The 19,557-nt window shown below is 39.6% G+C and overlaps 1 protein-coding gene across 1 annotated transcript in view; it reads right to left on the bottom strand.

Moving 5' to 3' along the window:
- tenm1 (teneurin transmembrane protein 1) overlaps positions 1–19,557 on the bottom strand; it is a 349,430-nt gene that overhangs the window by 314,309 nt on the left and 15,564 nt on the right. Inside the window, exon 2 of the mRNA XM_038305307.1 lies at positions 3,303–3,574. Within this exon, the coding sequence (XP_038161235.1) occupies positions 3,303–3,519 (217 nt within the window). The 5' untranslated portion in view covers positions 3,520–3,574. The remainder of the gene's footprint in view (positions 1–3,302; positions 3,575–19,557) is intronic.

The following is a 19,557-nucleotide window of genomic DNA, read 5'->3' as shown; positions in this document are numbered from 1 at the left end:
TCTGACTGGATGATCTGGATGATCTGGATCTATAAAGTGACCTGAGATGACATGATGTGAATTGGAGCTATAGAAATAAACTGAATAGAATTGAAAGTAATACTTACATGTTAATATCCCAAACTTTTCCTTTGACATGATCTTTTTAACAATAAATCCTTCTCATAATGATCATAAATGTTTAACCTGCCTCTTTTATGCCACTGTCTGGTGTTTTCTCTTCCTTTTAAAATTTGGCTAAAAAAAATAAATTGTCTTTCCAAGTTACGAGATATCATGGAAAAAAACAAAGAATTTAGATGAAAAGTGACAGAAAATATTTGTTGTTTAAGAACTATTTGAATTCCCTTCAGCCTGACATGGGGTCTAGATATTTCTATAAGAATGAGATTAAAATGTCTGTATTTTTTCAGAATTTGAAAATGATTTTTCCACAGAAAACAAGGTTATCTTTTATATATTTAAGGAAACATTTCTTAATTTAGAATTTACCATATTAAAAGAATTTTAAAAGAATGACTGTCTTTATATAACCTTAATGAAGAACCTGTCTTAGAATGAACATGGAGTTCTTACAAAACACCCCTAAACAATAAAAAGATAGTAAAGAAATAAAGAGATAGTGAAATTTAAACACCATTGGAGAAAAATTAGGATTAGCTCTTAGTAAAATAAGAAGAATTTGTGGAATAGAGTGTGCATTGCTTTTACAGCAAACTGCAGTTTAGTTTTAATACGGTATATAAAATCAAACTAAAATGAAATAAAAAGCTCTTTAAAAAACATGTAAATGTAGCATGGGGTAATTACTGCAGATGAAGAGCAGCTTGTGGCAGACCGGATTATATTGGTGCTTTTTAGCTGGGTTTTATTTTGTATAAAGAACAGTGAACTCACTCTCAGTTTTTAAAGCTGCTTTCTCTCCACATGAGATCATCTGAGCATCCAGGAAGAATAAGTTATAGAATAATGAGAAGACTGTGGTCATGTTTTTTAAAGAATGCTTTATAATCGTTGGTAACTTGACCAATAAAAGCACAAAGAAAATAGCCTCCTTATTATTAAATGACCATCAGCAAACCAAACCATAAATAGAAGGAGGGACGGCTCCAAGAGGGGAATAAAAAGGAATTATAGTGTGTGAACTATTATTACAGATGTAAGGCCCAAGCTAGCAAAAATAAGCCAAGCTTTTAATTTGAAGATCCACTAAATAAGCTCAGGATGACAGTAAAATAAGTGAGATTACCTAAAGAGGTTTAAAATAGGAAATTGTTGTTTTCTTACTTTTACTGGATGTTCTGATATCCCAAATGATAACACCCTTATATGACAGCTTATAATAGACTGCAAAAAATTCTGAGTTCTGTAGACCTAATAAGCAGGAATTGATTAGTTTATACAGCTAATTAATTTAATAAGCTAACAAAAACTAATTATTTGTCTGTCTTTCTGATGCAGTGTGAAACAATTGGGGATGTGGATGGAGCTCTTTATCAGTCCATCAATCAACACTGTTTTCTGCTATGCAAACAGGCTTACAGTAGCAGAGAGAGGTGCACTGTAGAAAAAAAAAAAAAAAAGACGAAAAGGTGATATGGAGGCTGAGCGAAAGAAAATCATAATGAAGCAAAAATAAACATCTGGAAAAGGAGAGAGAAGGAAAAGAAGGGAGGAGAGAAAAAGATGTGTCAGTTTAACAGATGAAGGGAAATATGAAGAGCCTGGGTGGGGAATTAGAAGAGGGAGGAATTGGCTGATCTTTGTCAGTAACGCTGTAATCCATTAAAAATGTCACTGGAGGCAATGATCTCCCCTTAACAGTTGGTTACTTAGATAGGGGAGACTATATATAACTCTGTTGCCCAAAGATGAACAGATGTGCTTCGCAGAAGCGGCTGCCATTGACATTTAAAGGGCTGCTTTGGGGGCCTTCTACTCCTCACCATATGACACTGATGGTTGGAGAGGATGTTTGTTACAGAACCAGGAAGGCTGCTAAGCCGCAGCAGAACACTCGTGCTTTTTGACACCGTGGTCTCCTTGTAGATACCGAAGCATGATGACTAACGGCCTGTAGAGTTGTTGTGTAGCGAGCAGCAGGACACCTTTCTTCCAGGTGGTGCTGAAACCATCAAACCCAATGGTTTCCTTAATTCTCAGGATCTGTATCTGCAATGAATGGATTTTTCTACTTGTAATGATTTTTGGCAGGTCCTATAGAGTAGAAGGGGGCTGAGGGAGCAGAGAGAGCATGGATTGATAAGGCAGAGTTTTCCAGACAAGGTGCAATTTTTCTCTTCACACCTCACATGACCTGCATAAAGCCCATCCATCACAACAGGCTTTGGCCTATTTCTTCTCCCGTCAGTGGCAGGGAGGAAAGCTTCAGTGTGCACGTGTCAACCCAAGTGTGTGCCTTTGTCAGCCCATGTCCGACTGCGAGTGTGCTTATAATGAAGGGTGGTGTTCTTCCTCAGGTGAGGCCAGATAGGTGTGGGGTGACCTAGTTTAGCTGAGGGAGAGAAATATGGCCTCAGCGTAGAAGAGGTAATTGCCTGCCTCAGACTTTCCTTTTGGTTCATTGTGGACAGTAACCGGTAATTCACATACGTCCGTTCAGGGACCTCTGGCTGTGGAGTCTTATGTGTGTCTAAAATATCAGGAATGGATCAGTTTGAGATTCTACCAGTAGAATTAGGTAAATTAAACATATATATCATGATCTTATTTCATCTGAAATCTAGTAGCTGTTTCAAATAAGTATTTCATGCAGAATTTCTCCTTTCTATATTTTCTAACAAAGGGTAAAAACAAACGGATGTTAGATTGCTTGATAGAGAACCAGTGAGGTTGCTGAAACCTGCAGAGAGCCTGTTGTCAGCTGGTTGATCAATGTGATACTTTAGATTTATTAACTAGTATTAAATACAGGCTGACATAACGGTTATGGTTTACAGAAGTTTACACAACTTGCAGCAGTAGCCATTCAAAATTTCCCCACTTTCCTTGATGGGTCTTTGGCTGGTCCCCTGCAATTCCTTTTTAAACATCAAAAATATTCAGTCATGATAGTTGTTGTTGTTTTTTTTAAAGGCATAGGAGAAGCTAGCAGAGATTATTGCTCATGCTTTTCAAAACAAGGAATTATTTTGATGCTAGAAAATAGTGTTAGAATCAAAATCAATATCTATTGAACCCATTTTAATCTTCCCAATATCTCACAATAATCAGTGTTTTCTGATCCTGGTGACCAGAACAGGCATAAATGTCCTCCTGACAATTAGCAGTGTTGAGGCTACCTGATTGTGGTTGGCTGTAGTTGCTCTGTCTGTCACGGTGTGACCCGAGAGTGAGACGGAGCTCATGAGTGAAGTCAGGCAGGGTTTCTCTGGAGGTGTAGGATCGATGATGAGTACGACCGTCCTCGCTCTCGTCAGACGAGCTGGTGTAGGACATCTCCATTTCATGACGGCCTTTTGACAGTGGCTGGTAGGGTTTGCTGTCCATCTCCTCCATGGTTCGTAGGGCTCCACTTAGTCACTCAGCAAAGCCAAGGCAAAGAGGACAGACTCTGAAAAGGAAGAAACAAATATGAGAAGAAAGGAAAATAATCTTAGAACAATCAAGACAGGCTTGATTTTAGAGAATAAACGCATCCACAAAAAACTTCTATCCCTTCCCCTCTGGCCGAAAAAAAGTTTAAACCCGTTTTTTTTTGTCAGATAACCAGTCAGACCATACCCATAGTTAATAAAAGTTTATCCCTTTAGTTTATCACTTTAATTTTATATGAAAAACACACTTTAAACTAACTCAACGGGCGTCTATCCCTTTAATCATGCATAAAAAACTATTTCATAATTTTGTGTAAGTGTGTTTTTCGAGGCGTATGGCGATCTGACCTTAAATTGTTTTTTTTTTGTACATAACTAAAGGGATAAACGCCCATTTGGGTAGTTTAAAGTCTATTTTTTGTGCATTCGTGTTAACCATGGGTATGCTGGTCTGACGTATGCTCATCTGACAGAACACCGGGAACAATAGGCCTTTATAGACGCGCGTCTACCTGCATCAAACGACTTGCATTAAAATCTCCTTGGTTCTTATTGGCCTGCTGTGGGAACGGCAGAGCCGAGTTGACCCACTAATTTACGTGACACCATTGAACGCAACGTACGGACATCAACTCGCTGCGCCAGTTGCCAGTTGTTACACCTTAAACATGGAGCAGCTCTGGTGAGAGAGATTCAGACAGATAATAGAGAGAAACACACTGACTACACCCTGGCTACCTTCCATGTTGCTCTCCATTGTTTACTTTCCTAACTTCTGTAGCATTGGTGACATCATCAAGGCTAACCCAGCCTGATGATTTTACCCGACATGCTGTGGGGGGGGGGGGCAGAGGCCACACAGCTGCCAGGGAGGGTGTTTGAAAAACACAGGCTGACGTGTTATTTTCAGTGCGAAAGAGGCACTAAAGGGGTGAAAAAGTGGTCAAAGCTGAGCAAGTAGACCAGGGGTGTCAAACTGGTTCCAGAAAGGGCCGAGTGGCTGCAGGTTTTCTTTCCAACCAAGCAATAGCACACCAGACTCCAGTCATTTCATAATGTCATCATGTTCAGATTGGACTAACTTGATGAGATGATAGAAGTCTGGTGCTATTGCTTGGTTGGAAAGAAAACCTGCAGCCACTCGGCCCTTTCTGGAACCAGTTTGACACCCCTGAAGTAGACTAACCAAGCCTCTCTGTTTAGGCTACATTGATGCCTTTAATATATTTTCAACCTGATGTTCTTATTTTTTAAAGCAATACATAAACAGCCATGAAAAAACAACATCCAGTGTTTGGAGAACAGAGCCACAGAGGAATAAGAGGTAAAGACGACTGCACAGAGAAAAATAGCACATGGAGCTCGTTATTGACCACATAGGAACAGCATCTGTTAATTCCAATTACAGAGAGCATTTATACAGAGTATGTATCTTCTTTCATAATTCACAATAAAGGTTACCATCCGATCAATACGCAAACGTAGTGCCAGCAGCCTCTTTACCTTCATGTGTTTGTAGAAAAATGGCTTAAATCAAACAAGGTTGATTGTTCTGCCAGTGGCCGCCATTGCTCGCACTAATAACTAAGCTTTATCTCCATTTTACAGACAACCATTCACCAGCTCCAGATAAATCATCAAATACGTCACCGATGCCCAGGTCTATAACTCTCGTTTGAGCTTCACCATCATTGTGAAGTGATGATGAAATACTTTTTGACAACAGTCTTTTCAGTGTCATTGGTCTCCCAAAAGGAAGGATGATAAATCAGCTGTTTTACTGTAGTTTCATTCAGCTCACATTCTCTGCTGCGCCTCTCAATCACATTGAAATCAGCTTCTGATAGTGTCCACCGTCGCACACTTATATTAGCGTTACTAATGATTGATTGGGACTACGTTTAGAGCATAGAAGAAGTGATTAGAAAATACTTCATTCATATTAGTTCTCTTTTAGCATGCCCTGTTCGAGGCCTTTCCAGCCTATTTCCTGCAGTTATAAAGCTTCTAAATGGAGCTTGAGAGGGTCATTGCTCATAGAGACAAAGTGCTATAGTATTGACCTCTTCAGGGAGTCCTGTAGTTCATATATCAAAGCCATTAGAGCGTGCCTGCTCAATACCTCAGAGATCTGCAGCATAGGGTGATCACCACTAGTCTGATAAAGGTTTACAGCTGACCTTTCCATCACTGCAGTAATGCTTTTATTCCACCTGAAAGGCTCCTTCCCCTGGCCTTGCACTCACCTCCATATTCTCCACGTGGCGGCACCTGTGCACACATGCAGACCGCCCACTGACCCTTGACAGTAAACTGTCAGAATATGGGCCAAGCAGTTTGCATGTTCATCTCACCCCAACCCCCTGCAGACATTATCATGGGATGAATAATCTGCAAACGCTCCACATTTGTCTGCGTGCTCCATCAATGTTTGGCTCTCATCTTAACAACAGCACCACAAAAAAAAAATCCAAACACAAAAGCACATTTAGAAGCCAATTATGTTAGCCACACTACAGTCTACAGTAAGTTACGATGCGCGCTTGTGGTTCCCTGCAATCATGATGCCTTTCATTTTGATTGGCAGGAGTTATTGCTGGGAATCAAAGCCAGCTATTATCTCAGCTGCCCTGTCAAAATGGGATTGACTGGTGTCACCTTCTCTCTGGTACGGCCTGGTGCAAGTATACATTAGCCTGTGAGCTCTGAGCTTGCTGGAGGCACTGACTGCTGTCTGTCTCTACGGACGCCCACTTTCTTTTTTTGTCTGCCACCCTCTTACACGCAAGAATGAAAGCATGCAATGCTGCACAAGGACGCACGGTCTTGTTCCCTCATCACAATCATCCACATACCAAGCACAGAGAAAACACTTTGTGTGTTTTCTTGTTTGCACATATACTGTATATGTGGAAAAAAAAAAAAACCTTTCTCCTGGTAAATTCCTGTTCTTCTTTGTAGCAGTTTCACATTTTCTCTTGCCCTTCCAGCCCTGTATCACATCCTCGGAGGCCCTTGCATTTAGAGAAGTAAGCCTGCTAGCGGGGGTTATTCCAGCTAATTCTTGCCCACAGTGGGGTGCCCATTAGGGGGGCTTGATTCTTGGGTTTGATGTTTAAATCTGGAGGTTGTTTCCTAGAGCCAAGCTCACTTCAAACAAGACACATGGGCGTTCTGTGGAAAAAGTCAGTGTGCCACCTGAGCTAAACACCCAGGCTAGATTGGAGTGTGCAGAGGGAAGCAGATCTTTGATTTGGATCCATCAAAACAGGAGACAAACAGAGAGGTGAGATAAGGCAAAGATTTGAGAATGTTGGAATAATTATCTCTGCTTTATTGTCTGTAGGGTGAATGTTCTGCTAAGGTTCTTTTATGTTGTTCATATTTTTTTATTTCATGTTAAGCAATGGAGTATATAATGTACAGGATGACTTGGGTAAAAAGACCTCACTGCTTCTATCATGAAATTACAGTAGAAATCATTTTACTTTTATTTTGAAAGTCTAATTTATAAACAAAAGTTTTGTAGAATAGAAATTGGAAAGATTTGTTTTCTACCAATAAGAGTTTTAAACACAGCTGCTGAAAGTGGGGCGCTGGCGGCTCTATAGGATCTACTTCTATTCACGTTTGAATACGAATGAACTAAACTTGGATTTTGATTTAAGATATTAATTAACTTTCAGGGCAAAACATTACATCCATCCTCCATCATCATTCATTCATCCATCCATCATCCAAATTCCATCCATCATCCATCCATCCATCCATCCTTCATCCATCCTTCATCCTTTCATCATTCATCCATCCAACACATTCTGAATTATTACCAAAGTTAAAAATCACCATTTTTCACATTCTTAAGTACATTTTCACTGCATTTTATGATTAATATTAAATATTAGTATTTGTAAAGGGCTTTCTGCAAGCCCTAATGTCCATTTTGTATATTGTTTTACTTGTTTTTTTTTAACATATTACCAGAAATACCATACATGTTTTAAATACTTCATAGTTTCATGATTTTGTTGCTGATGGCTGGCTTGATTGCTCATTTCCTTCACCTGTCTAGCTCTGCCCTGTTCCTCATCAGATGCACCTGTTCCGGTTTCCTGTTTAGGCTCCCTGTTTCCCAGCCAACAGCGGATGATGATTCTTGAGCCTTTGTTTCGCTTGCCTGTCTGCGGCCTCCTGTCAGCTCTGCAGTCTTCCACATCTGGAACTCTGTAGCATCGACTGGCTGAACCATCCCCGTTCTTTGGACACTGGACTGTGCTGTTAAACCCGTTTAGTGGCTTACACGTACATAATCATCCTCCGTCTGATTATCGCAGTCACTAATCTGTGTTTCTCTCTACCAGAGCTTCCAGTCATAGACACCGGAGCTGCAGCCGCTGCAGATTCACAGATCTGCTTGTTTGTTTGAAATAAACGCTTTAAATTATCCCACTGTCTGTCTCACCTTAAATTCTGGGTCCTACGTTTATTACATGTAGGGCTTTTATTTTTCAACAGAGTGTTTTTAAAAATTGTTTTTTCTTCTGTGACAAGCATAACAAATGCATGCTGACTTTTGTAGCAAGACTGATGACTGTTCTTATGAAACATACAGACAATATGTAGAAATCAACAAGCACTGCTAACAGCTCAGCTTCTAACAGCCTTATTTCTTTGTACAATATTGAAGAGCTAAGGGGTAGTGGGAGAAAGACTTTGGGAAATGGGATTCAGGCCTATATCTTCATCTCAATGCGGCACCTAAAATAACCTCAGGGCTATAAAGCTAATTATCTTAAAATTATTTGGAAGCCGAAAAGCTTCAAAAATGAAAAAATTTATCATATTTCTATTTATTCAATTTCATATTTATTGTATTTGTTGTCCCACATAAACAGGTACTTCATATTTTTCTATAATTCTTCCTGGTAAAGTCATCTACATCGACTCTCATGTTCCGTTGTTAATAGGTACCTCTCATAAAACAAACCTAATCAAATGAGCTGTACTTTACTTTTCATACAAAAGGATTAACAGTAGGTACTTGCATGTATTGACAATGTATGTACATGTTATTGTGAGGTTTCATTCCTAATTCATCTCTAATCAATATTTAATCACTGTGTAATGAACTCTTCAGCAGTCAATTTAACATTAATGCAGAGTGACAACGCAGAGTGCAGCACATGCATCGCATTACATTCGCATCCTTGTCATTCTCTCAACTTTGAATAACCCTTTTTGTTTTGTTTCTAACCCTCCATTTCTTCTCTCTCTCCTGCTACACACGAAATTCAGCCAAACATACAACAACGAGGGAGTGATAATCCACGGCTTCACAGATGCAATAACATCTAATGGGACCCTTCACCCGCTTTATCCCCCCATTTCCCATCAATTTATTTATTCAAACTGTGGCCCAGTGTGCTATTTTTTTGTGAATCTGCTTAGAGGAGCAACACAGACTGGAATACAAAGTTGCCTTTAAACTGGATTTAGACTACAAGTCGTCTCAGAGGGGCGGCTCCCCCTTTGGATGTCCAACATGAACACAAACGACACAAGAAATCCTTGTGCACGGCCGCCAAGAACCACGACAGCAAAAGCGATTTCTATTCCCCAATATCTCCTGCGACCGAGCTCGAATCGCCACAAACAAAAAAAGGAGGGAGAGAAAGCAAGGAGGCTAGAAGGAGAGGAAAAGAGTGAGGCACAGAGAGGATTGGAGCCAGACAGAGGAGAGAAATTGAGTTTCACATGGGTAAATAAACAAGGCGGATGGAGAGAGCAGAGCGCCATCCGACAATATTAGCTTCTCAGATTATTGATACAGTATAGTTGAAGGATTACAAATGCATTTCCACCATGCAGAGAGCATCTTATTTTCATAAGAGCCCAGAAACACCAGAAGAGGGGATCTACTTTGTTCGCTCCGGCCATGACACTTTTTTGCTTTGGAGCTTGTTTGTGCAGAGATGAGGAAATTGCACTTGCTAAACAGGCCACACCAGCCTGCAGAATGATGATGAGAAACAATGTTTACGTTGCAACACAAATTTATTACAGCAGATGCTTGAAAAGTCAAATCATGACAATCCCTATTGTTGCTTGCAGACTTGTTTTTTGTTTTTTTTTGTCTCCCGAAGCAATGACTTAATCATCGGATGAGAACAGCGTCACAATTTCCAGCTGCAAATGCAGATCCAGGCTACAGGTCCTACGGGAGTAAACAACGGGCTGTCAGAGAAAGATGCCTCTCCTGGAGGGAGAGTGCGTGTGCTGTATAAGTGTTCATGGAGAAACGAGGCTTAAGAAACTTCACTTCCATTCGTTAGCATCGCCATGACTCCTCAGGCATGTGACAGGGACTACTGTGATGAAAAAACCCTGAAGGACCCACAGGACCCTGTTATACCTCGACCATCACAAACACAACAAAACAGAATACCACCAACTGGTAGCCTTCAGCGCCTGCTGAGAAAAGGCAAATGCCCAACAAGGATAAAAAGAGTGATGGACAGATAATGAGAAATGGAGGGATTTCACAGTAAAAGTTAGAGGAACTGAAGGATAGAGAGATTGCTGAGTGAGACATGGAGTGATAGAGGGTTTTAATTAGTGGATAAGGGCGCGCTAACGGTGGGAGGCGGCAGTGGCACTCTCCTCACGTAGCTATGCTTTCATAGCTGACCGAGCCTGAAATCTGTTGCAGCTAATACTGAGTTTACCAGCAGAACATGTAATGTGGTGTATACTCCACACCCCACCCTGCACCCCACGCATGCAAACGCTCCGTTTAAAACATGCAACCATGGCGCTGGATATGCCTGCAGCATCCTGGGGAGGGTTCAGAGAGGAAACGCTGACAATCAGCCACAGACGGACACACAGGCACTGCCCCTGCGCCTACACATACTTATAGCATTTCACAGTTTCTGAAAAACAACACACTTGACCACCCACATGCTGCAGAGAATCAACAGTCTTTACCGGCCCCCTACAGTAAAGACAATATCAGGCGAACGCTTGCTTGTTGTTCGCCTGCAGTGTCTGTACTTCTCTGCTCCTGCTTCATACCTTCATTTTTCCACATGCCAAGGTTAATGCACGTTTACAGTGCAAGTCACAGAGGTGACAAAGTCGCCAAGCAGACCTAATTACGTCCCGGCTCACTTCAGAGAGAGAGCATGACTGAAAAGCAGGAAATGAAGTGTGTGTCCCCTCAGCGAGCAGATCGGCTCCTGTCAGGGAGCTGTCAGTTGGCTGCAAAGCCATCCTGGACCATTTGACTATTTATAGTGGACACGGCTCAAATCCCACATCGGTACTGCACGCCTAAGCAGCATGGAGAAATCCATAAGGTCCTACAGTATTCATGCTCTCTCAGTGTGGCCCAGAGCGAAAGAGTTGCTCGGCTTAAACTTTTCAAAGGACGCTTTTATATCTCGACTGCAGTTAAAGCCTCCTTCTCCCTGTCAGATCTCGACTACTTTACAATCATTTTCCCACTGGTTACTGGCAGCATTTCTATTCATGATATCCACCTTCTAGGGCTCTATGGTCTAAACCCTTCTGTTTATTCCCCATAAGGCCAAGGAGTAAACAAAAAGAAGAAAACAGACAAATGATGCTGCATGGTCCCATATGAGATTCCCAGTTTGATAACATGAAAAATTCTCATGGGGTTCGATTTCTTTCTGTGACTATTTTCAGGAATTTACACACATCTCTAAGTATATGCATTTTCACATTTTTAGTTTCCACCAAGCAGTTTTTATATAGTCTCTTTGATGCTTTATTACATTTAGTTTGAGGTGAAATATGAAGGTGAGTGCTTTGACCTGAATATGATGCCTGTGGTCCTCATCTAGGTTCCAAACTATTTCCTTTTCTGAATTTGCTCATTTTATAAGTTAAAAAAAGGTTTTGCTTTGGAAGCATCACTGTATTCTTCATAAATCTCATTGTAAAGATTTAATGTTATTGTATGATTGGAATCTTAGACTTTTTGCCTTAAAAGGAGGATTGTACAGTAGCGGTAATTCAAAATGGCCGTTCCCAGTCAAACGCCAGCCATATGGCAGCTAAGTCCCCTCCAACTTCCAGCCACTGCGGTGAACCCCTCTTTCATATATTTTTTACTCTGACTCGGCGCTTCTCTTTAGATCAGAGGTCTTCAACAGGGGGTCCGCGACCCCTAGGGGGTCCGCAGAGGTACTGCATGGGAGTCGCGAAGTTTTGGTTATTTAGACTTATATTCCTCCCTGCAATATTTTCCACTAATTGAAATGTCTTTAAATCCACATTAACATGAATCCAACAGACTGTAGTAAACAGATAAATGGAGGCAGAAGATCTCTTTCAGCCATCAATGCAGATCTGCGTTTCTGAGTAAAAATAAGTCAAATATCTGACAAAAGAGGGGAAATTAGAAGATTATATAAAAACCGTTTTATTGTTTTTCCAATAAGTTTAATAGTAAGAACAGAAACATAGACTCTATATTTTTTTGTTCTTCAAAAAGTCAGAGAAAGAATATCAAGATTTGACGCATAAAATATCTAAAAACACGACTTATATTTTTAGATAGTCTTCAACATAAATGACAAATGAACCAGAGAAAAGAGGTGAAACAGGTATAGGATAGCTGTAACCTAAACCTTTTTTTTTTTTTATTCCCCGCTGCATTTTTATCTACTCATTGAAATGTCTTTAAATCCACGTTAACATGAATCCAACAGACTGTAGTAAACAGATAAATGGAGGCAGAAGATGTCTTTCAGTCAATAATGCTCACATTCAGAGACACACAGGAGCTCTTTCAAGCTGGGCACCGTTTCATTCACAACACCTGTCCCATCAACCAGGAATCAGAAATACTTTAATAATCCCAGGGCAAAATTAGTTTCATTACATGACTCCATCTGTAATAGTGTGACTATAAAACCAGTTTAATATAACACAATTTCATACAATATATAAAATTAGGGGGTCCCCGCTCCATCTCACCATCAGTTTGGGGGTCCTTAGCCTGGAAAACGTTGAAGACTCCTGCTTTACATCTTAATGTCCATAAATCATGACGGAAAGAATATGTTAGTACAAAGATTGATGTTTAAAGGGGAATAGTAGGGGCCCATCCAAGGGCCAGCCAAGAACCCATGAAGGAAAGTGGCTCCTACTGTACAGTAAAACTGTAAACTGGTTCTGTATTTACATCGACATGCACAGCCAAGCTTCAGCCTACAGGAAAAACAGGCATTTAACCACACAAAACATTAGACCCAAAGCTACTAAATCAATATCCCTGACAAGACAAAGCCTCATTCAATAGGACATATTCCTGCTCTCCTGAAAAATAAATACATGTCTCCCTCACCATAGGACTGCAAGGCCATTCAGGCTAACTAGCTTTGCAAATAAAGCTTAAGTCCATGAGTGACAGCCGCCTAAGCTCTCTGCATCAGCCACTTCTTGGTAAAAAGCCTCTTTCAATAATGCATTTGACCACTAAAACCTTCCCCAAAATACCCAGAGCAAAGCGGAATAGTTGCATTATGGATGCTAAATTAATTGACTAATCAATGGCATTGATTCCCAAAATTGGATTTGGTGATTAACAATTTAGAAAGTAATTCCTGTGCATCTTCCTTTATGAAGTTGTTGATTACAGTGAAATGAGTGAGGAAAGAACATTAGGCCTGTAGAGGAGGCCCTGAAAAGGAGCTGTTGAGCTGCATGGCAGATTGATTTCTGAGAGCTAAGTGGGCTAATCTTCCATCTATGCCGTCACAAACAGACGCTTGTCGTCAACAGAAACAGCTTTTAATAATCAACGATCTAAACATTGTGTGATCGCCAAATACAAACGAATCCTTTACCTCACCCTTCATCTGATTTTGGATTCTGCAGAAAGCATTTGATGGACGTGCATCTGAAAATAAATGAATTCTGTTAAAATAGAAATGTTTTCTTTCGGTGAGAAGATATGATAGAGGTTATGTGGGAGCCTGAACTGCTAACATATAGCTGCTAGACATCTAGCTGTTGTTTCTTTTAGCCTAAAGGTACCTTTGCAAAAAGCAGAAGCTGTTTTCAAGAATAACAAATTATTTAAGCTTTAAAATCAATAACCAACCATTGGAAATATATTTGCTGTTAAGAAATAACAGAGATTAATTTCAGGCACTTTGCTCCTTTCAACATCATGTACCTCCCATTGCTTATCTATTTATGTAGCTCTGTTTTCTGCAGCAGCCTCCGTTTTTGTCTTTCAGAGGAAATTTGGTTAGCAAAACAGCAATGTGCTTGTCCCTTAAAAAATTTGCATCCCTCATTTTATTGCTCCTCATGCGAATCACTGTGTCCTGTAACGACGTTAAAAAAAAAACAATATATGAATATATTCAAAGGTTCCTCCTGGGGACGCGTCGGCTCGGCTGACATGCGGTGCAGCAGCTGTAACATTTGGGTTTGTTACATCTTTCCCTCTATTAGCTTAGCTTCATTGGAAAATTGGTTGCTGTGCGCCGCAAGGATCCTTTAAGCGTTGTTTTGTTTTTTTCTTTGGTTTTCTTACGTCATCTTTCTATGAGCTGTTTGAGAAGCCATTCTGGTTACTGATCAGGAGAGGATATACAGAAAGGTTCCTTCCAATGGTATTCATGAATCGTTCATTTTCCATTTGCATTTGACCAACATAAACACACATGTGCCTTATGCTGACATAGAAATCTAATTATTAGGGCTGCAAGTAATGATAATTTTTTTAATTAATCAATAATCTCCTTAAAGGAGATTTTATACAGAATTAAACCAGGTGGAACTAAAACTTTTCCACTTGAGGAGTTCTGGATAGACGTTTCTATTTTTTTAAAGAAAAATATTTCTATATTTTTTACAATTTTGGCATCATTCCTGCTCTAAGTGGGTCACTGTCAGCTAAGGGCATGTTTTAGAGTCTCTATCCTCCAGTTAACTATTAATTGATTACTGAAATGAGTGAAAATTATTTCAATAATCAAATAATCACATTTAATTCAATTAATTGTTTCAGCCCAAATAGCTATACCTGTTTTTAGAGTTATCTTACAAAAAAGAAAGATCAATACAGATCAACATTTGCTGCAGATAAACCTGGAGTTCCTCTGTGTTTTTGTCCACCATTAAGCTGACAGCTGGAAGATCATCTTTGCTCCTGCGTGGAGCCATGATGTAGCTGACGATATCAGTGTTTATTCCTATCCATCTTACAGGGAAGTCTTACAAGCTTCCATGTTTCTATGAAATAAAAACATCCACATTTCATCATGGTGCAATCAGATAGGGTTGTCATGATACTAAACTATTCAACTCGATACCGATACTAATGAAAATATTCGATACCATAAGGATAAAAACAAAGACTCCAAAATTCAACAGAAATTTTCATTAATAATAAAAATACAATAAATAAATACAATAAACAATAAGAAGAATATTTTAAGGTTGTATGCTGTGCACAATATTAAGCAAGCTTGATAAAAAAACTTACAAAATTAAAATGAAGTGTTCCTTCCTTGGCTATGCTTTGCACACATAACAATGACGCTAGCCAAACCGGTTAAGAAACTAAAATAATTCTCAGCAGCTGCACCTGTTACAGAAAAAAGTCTGAAACTGAAAAGTGCGTAGAATTATTCAATCACACAGTGTTCAGAAAGTGCATTTTCGTCTATTCTGCACTTTAGATGAATGACTGTTTAGGTGCCACTGGTGGTAGCACTGTATCCATACTTTTGAAAATGAGTATTGTATCCGGATACAACGTTTCAGTATCGATACTTTTGACAACCCTACAATCAGACCTATATGTTCATTATTTGCCATAAAAACCTCCTCTGACTTCTTCACCATATACAGGTGCTGGTCATAAAATTAGAATATCATGAAAAAGTAGATTGATTTCAGTAATTCCATTTAAAAAGTGAAACTTGTATATTATATTCATACATTACATACAAACTAGGGCTGCAACAACGAATCGATAAAAATCGACTTTTAAAAGCGTTGGCAACGAATTTAATCATCGATTAGTTGTGTCGCGCGATTAATGCGTCATCCGCCGCCGCCGTCATCCGGGGGAAGAAAAAAAATATGGCGGAGCGAGTCAGCGCCGCAGTTGCAGTGTTGCCAACTCAGCGACTTTTCAGACCCCTCCAGCGACTATTTTTCAAAAAAGCGACTAGCGACAAATCTGGCGACTTTTTACGGTGTCACTGGCGGCTTTTGCCTGCTGTGGGGCGCCTCCCCCATCCCAACGCCTTTCTCCCTCTCCCACAGGAATCCCTCTCAGCGCGGCAGTCAGAGCCGCAGGATTTTAGTGAGGAGTTTACCCTCAGCGTCCAGACTGCAAATGAAGCGCGCATGCGCCGGGATTGACGGCGCAAATTGATCACAATAATTAAAATAGCCTGCGCTTTGTAAAGTGAAAAAAGTGATAACATGCAACTTTTTTCAAAAGAAATTAACATGGCACGGAAGCACCACTGTTATGACGCAGCACCTGAAAAGAAAACACTTTGGAGCCTTCGATGGCAGTGAAGAGAGCTGATCAGCAGGATGAGTAACCATGTTTGTTTGGTTTTAAAGAGGGGAAACGTAACGTTAGTTTCTCAGGTAGCTCATCTGATGCTTTCCTTACCTTGTTAGTAGGTTACAGACAGGGATAAGGTTGGCTACTTATTTTACTTTTAATTTCATTTACATTTGTTTAAGCAGCGTTTATATTTTCTTTATAAATAAATTAACTTGCAAATTATGAGGGCAAGGCTTTTAAAGTTTAAATCTTCTGGCAAAGATAAAGTAAAGAAGATCCTGCAATTCATGGAAGTAAAGCAGAACAAAATCCAGCAAGATCAGTAATATGTCAATTAATTATCTGCCACATTCCCATGTAAATATCTGTCTTTGGAGGATGTGTTTTTTTACCACCCCTAGTTCTCTCATTTTTATTCCAAATACAATTTATAATTTGAATCACAGGCTATTTTTATCTCTATGGTTCAGTATTTTCTCAAGTAGCAACTTTAACTGCTGTACTTTCCTGTCTTAAAAGGCAGAACTCTTCTAGTCAAAAAAAAACTCATTTCTTGAAATGGGGGGACCTATTGTTGAACCCCTTAGGGGCTTTAAAAAACAAAAATGTCTCTTTTTGCGCTTTATGAACCAAAGTAGCCTATATTTTGTGGATGTACAGCTACATTTCTCATGTAAGTTTGCGTAGTTTTTACACAAACATTTATTTTTCATATTGCACCAGTACAGTTAATGAGCAACCTGTACTTGTGTGCTTGTTTGTTCTGTCTAAAATGTTTATTTTGGAATAAAGAGGTTAATATAAAAATTTTTTTTTTGTCCGATTCATCGATTAATCGAAAAAATAATCGGCCGATTCATCGATTTTTAAAATAATCGTTAGTTGCAGCCCTAATACAAACTCATATATTTCAGATGTTTATTTTGTTTAATTTTGATGATTACAAATGACAACAAATGAAAATCTCAAATTCATCATATCAGAAAATTAGAATATTGTGAAAAGGTTCAAAATTGATGGCCCCTGGTGCCACACTCTAATCAGCTAATTAACTCAAACCACCTGCAAAAGCCTTTAAATGGTCTTTCAGTCTAGTTCTATAGGCTACACAATCATGGGGAAGACTGCTGACTTGACAGTTGTCCAAAAGACGACCATCGACACCTTGCACAAGGAGGGCAAGACACAAAAGGTCATCGCTAAAGAGGCTGGCTGTTCACAGAGCTCAGTGTCCAAGCACATTAATAGAGAGGCGAAGGGAAGGAAAAGATGTGGTCGAAAAAAGTGTACAAGCAAGAGAGATAACCGCACCCTGGAGAGGATTGTGAAACAAAACCCATTCAAAAATGTGGGGGAGATTCACAAAGAGTGGACTGCAGCTGGAGTGAGTGCTTCAAGAACCACCACACACAGACGTATGAAAGACATGGGTTTCTGCTGTCGCATTCCTTGTGTCAAGCCACTCTTGAACCACAGACAGTGTCAGAAGCGTCTAAAGAGAAACAGGACTGGACTGCTGGTGAGTGGTCCAAAGTCATGTTCTCTGATGAAAGTAAATTTTGCATTTCCTTTGGAAATCAAGGTCCCAGAGTCTGGAGGAAAAGAAGAGAGGCACTTCATCCACGTTGCTTGAAGTCCAGTGTAAAGTTTCCACAGTCAGTGATGGTTTGGGGTGCCATGTCATCTGCTGGTGTTGGTCCATTGTGTTTTCTGAGGTCCAGGGTCAACGCAGCCACATACCAGGAAGTTTTAGAGCACTTCATGCTTCCTGCAGCTGACCAACTTTTTGGAGATGCAGATTTCATTTTCCAACAGGACTTGGCACCTGCACACAGTGCCAAAGCTACCAGTACCTGGTTGAAGGACCATGGTATCCCTGTTCTTAATTGGCCAGCAAACTCTCCTGACCTTAACCCCATAGAAAATCTATGGGGTATTGTGAAGAAGAAGATGCAATACACCAGACCCAACAATTCAGAAGAGCTAAAAGCCACTATTAGAGCAACCTGGGCTATCATAACACCTGAGCAGTGCCACAGACTGATCGACTCCATGCCACGCCGCATTGCTGCAGTAATACAGGCCAAAGGAGGCCCAACTAAATACTGAGTGCTGTACATGCTCATACTTTTCATGTTCATACTTTTCAGTTGGCCAACATTTCTATAAATCCTTTGTTTTTATTGGTCTTCAGTAATATTCTAATTTTCTGATATGATGAATTTGAGATTTTCATTTGTTGTCATTTGTAATCATCAAAATTAAACAAAATAAACATCTGAAATATATGAGTTTGTATGTAATGTATGAATATAATATACAAGTTTCACTTTTTAAATGGAATTACTGAAATCAATCTACTTTTTCATGATATTCTAATTTTATGACCAGCACCTGTATTATTTATTTCCTATTCTGCTTTGCTTCACATAAACTTCAAATCCCAGAAGGAACTGAAACCTTGAGGGCTGTAAAAGTTCAAGGAGAATTTATAATTTCATATATATGGTGCCATTGGTGCACATGTTTGAAGGAACAATGTATGAGTGAAGGGATCGTACGTCTCTTCAACATGAAGTCCATTTGGCCATTGGTGCACGTTTGAAAGAATCCCAAAGTTCATGGCCAGATCAGGCCACCTTCTTAAATTAAACAGCATAAAGCCTCCCTGCGGTACAGTCAAATACATTTTGAACTTGATTTTACATTAATGCACTCCATTGTAGAACGCATGGCTTCCAGCAGCGATGTATCAACAACCATTTTGAAGCAATTCATCTTTTCTGAGAGTTAATAATTCATGATCGTCTGGAGAAAGTAGAGCTATGAATATTACTGATGATACACATGAGGCTATTTACCAGTCAGCAGGAAACAGATGAACTTGTTTAGAGCTCAGATCTACAGTGTAACATTGGTGGGTTTCCTGTTGCTATATAAATCATTTCATTGAGGTTAAAAAAGTCTACATGTAACTTATTTTTAAAGACGCACTAAACATAAAGTCTTTTACATCAGTGTTTTACTCAGCAGAAAACATGGCAGCTGCTTTATAATGACATAAAAGTAAGGAAGGTTTGCAAAATGTCCGTCAGTGATCTCTATGGGCATCGTCAGGAACTGATCCGTCCTGGAAGCTCGATGCGTCCTGAGCGTCCGCCATCAGCTCATACACATTTTACCGTGTTAAAAAGACCCGAATGACTTTTTTCACTCCGTAAAAATAGCAAGTGTACTGAAATATAACGTGTTGAAGGTTAATAATTTATTTTCCTGAGAAAATAAATGCCTTAAAATTCTGTTTTATCATTCTGTTCCTGATCTGTACAGGAAATGGGATGCTACGCTACTTCCAGGAGCTAACCTTATCAACTTTGGATTTAAACCTAAATCTAGTCTGAGTTTTATGTTTTCCTTTGTCATTAA

Source organism: Cyprinodon tularosa, unplaced genomic scaffold (assembly GCF_016077235.1).
Source record: "Cyprinodon tularosa strain WSP-4 unplaced genomic scaffold, ASM1607723v1 ctg555, whole genome shotgun sequence".
Lineage (NCBI taxonomy): Eukaryota > Metazoa > Chordata > Actinopteri > Cyprinodontiformes > Cyprinodontidae > Cyprinodon > Cyprinodon tularosa.
This window is presented reverse-complemented; position numbering and strand designations above follow the sequence as displayed.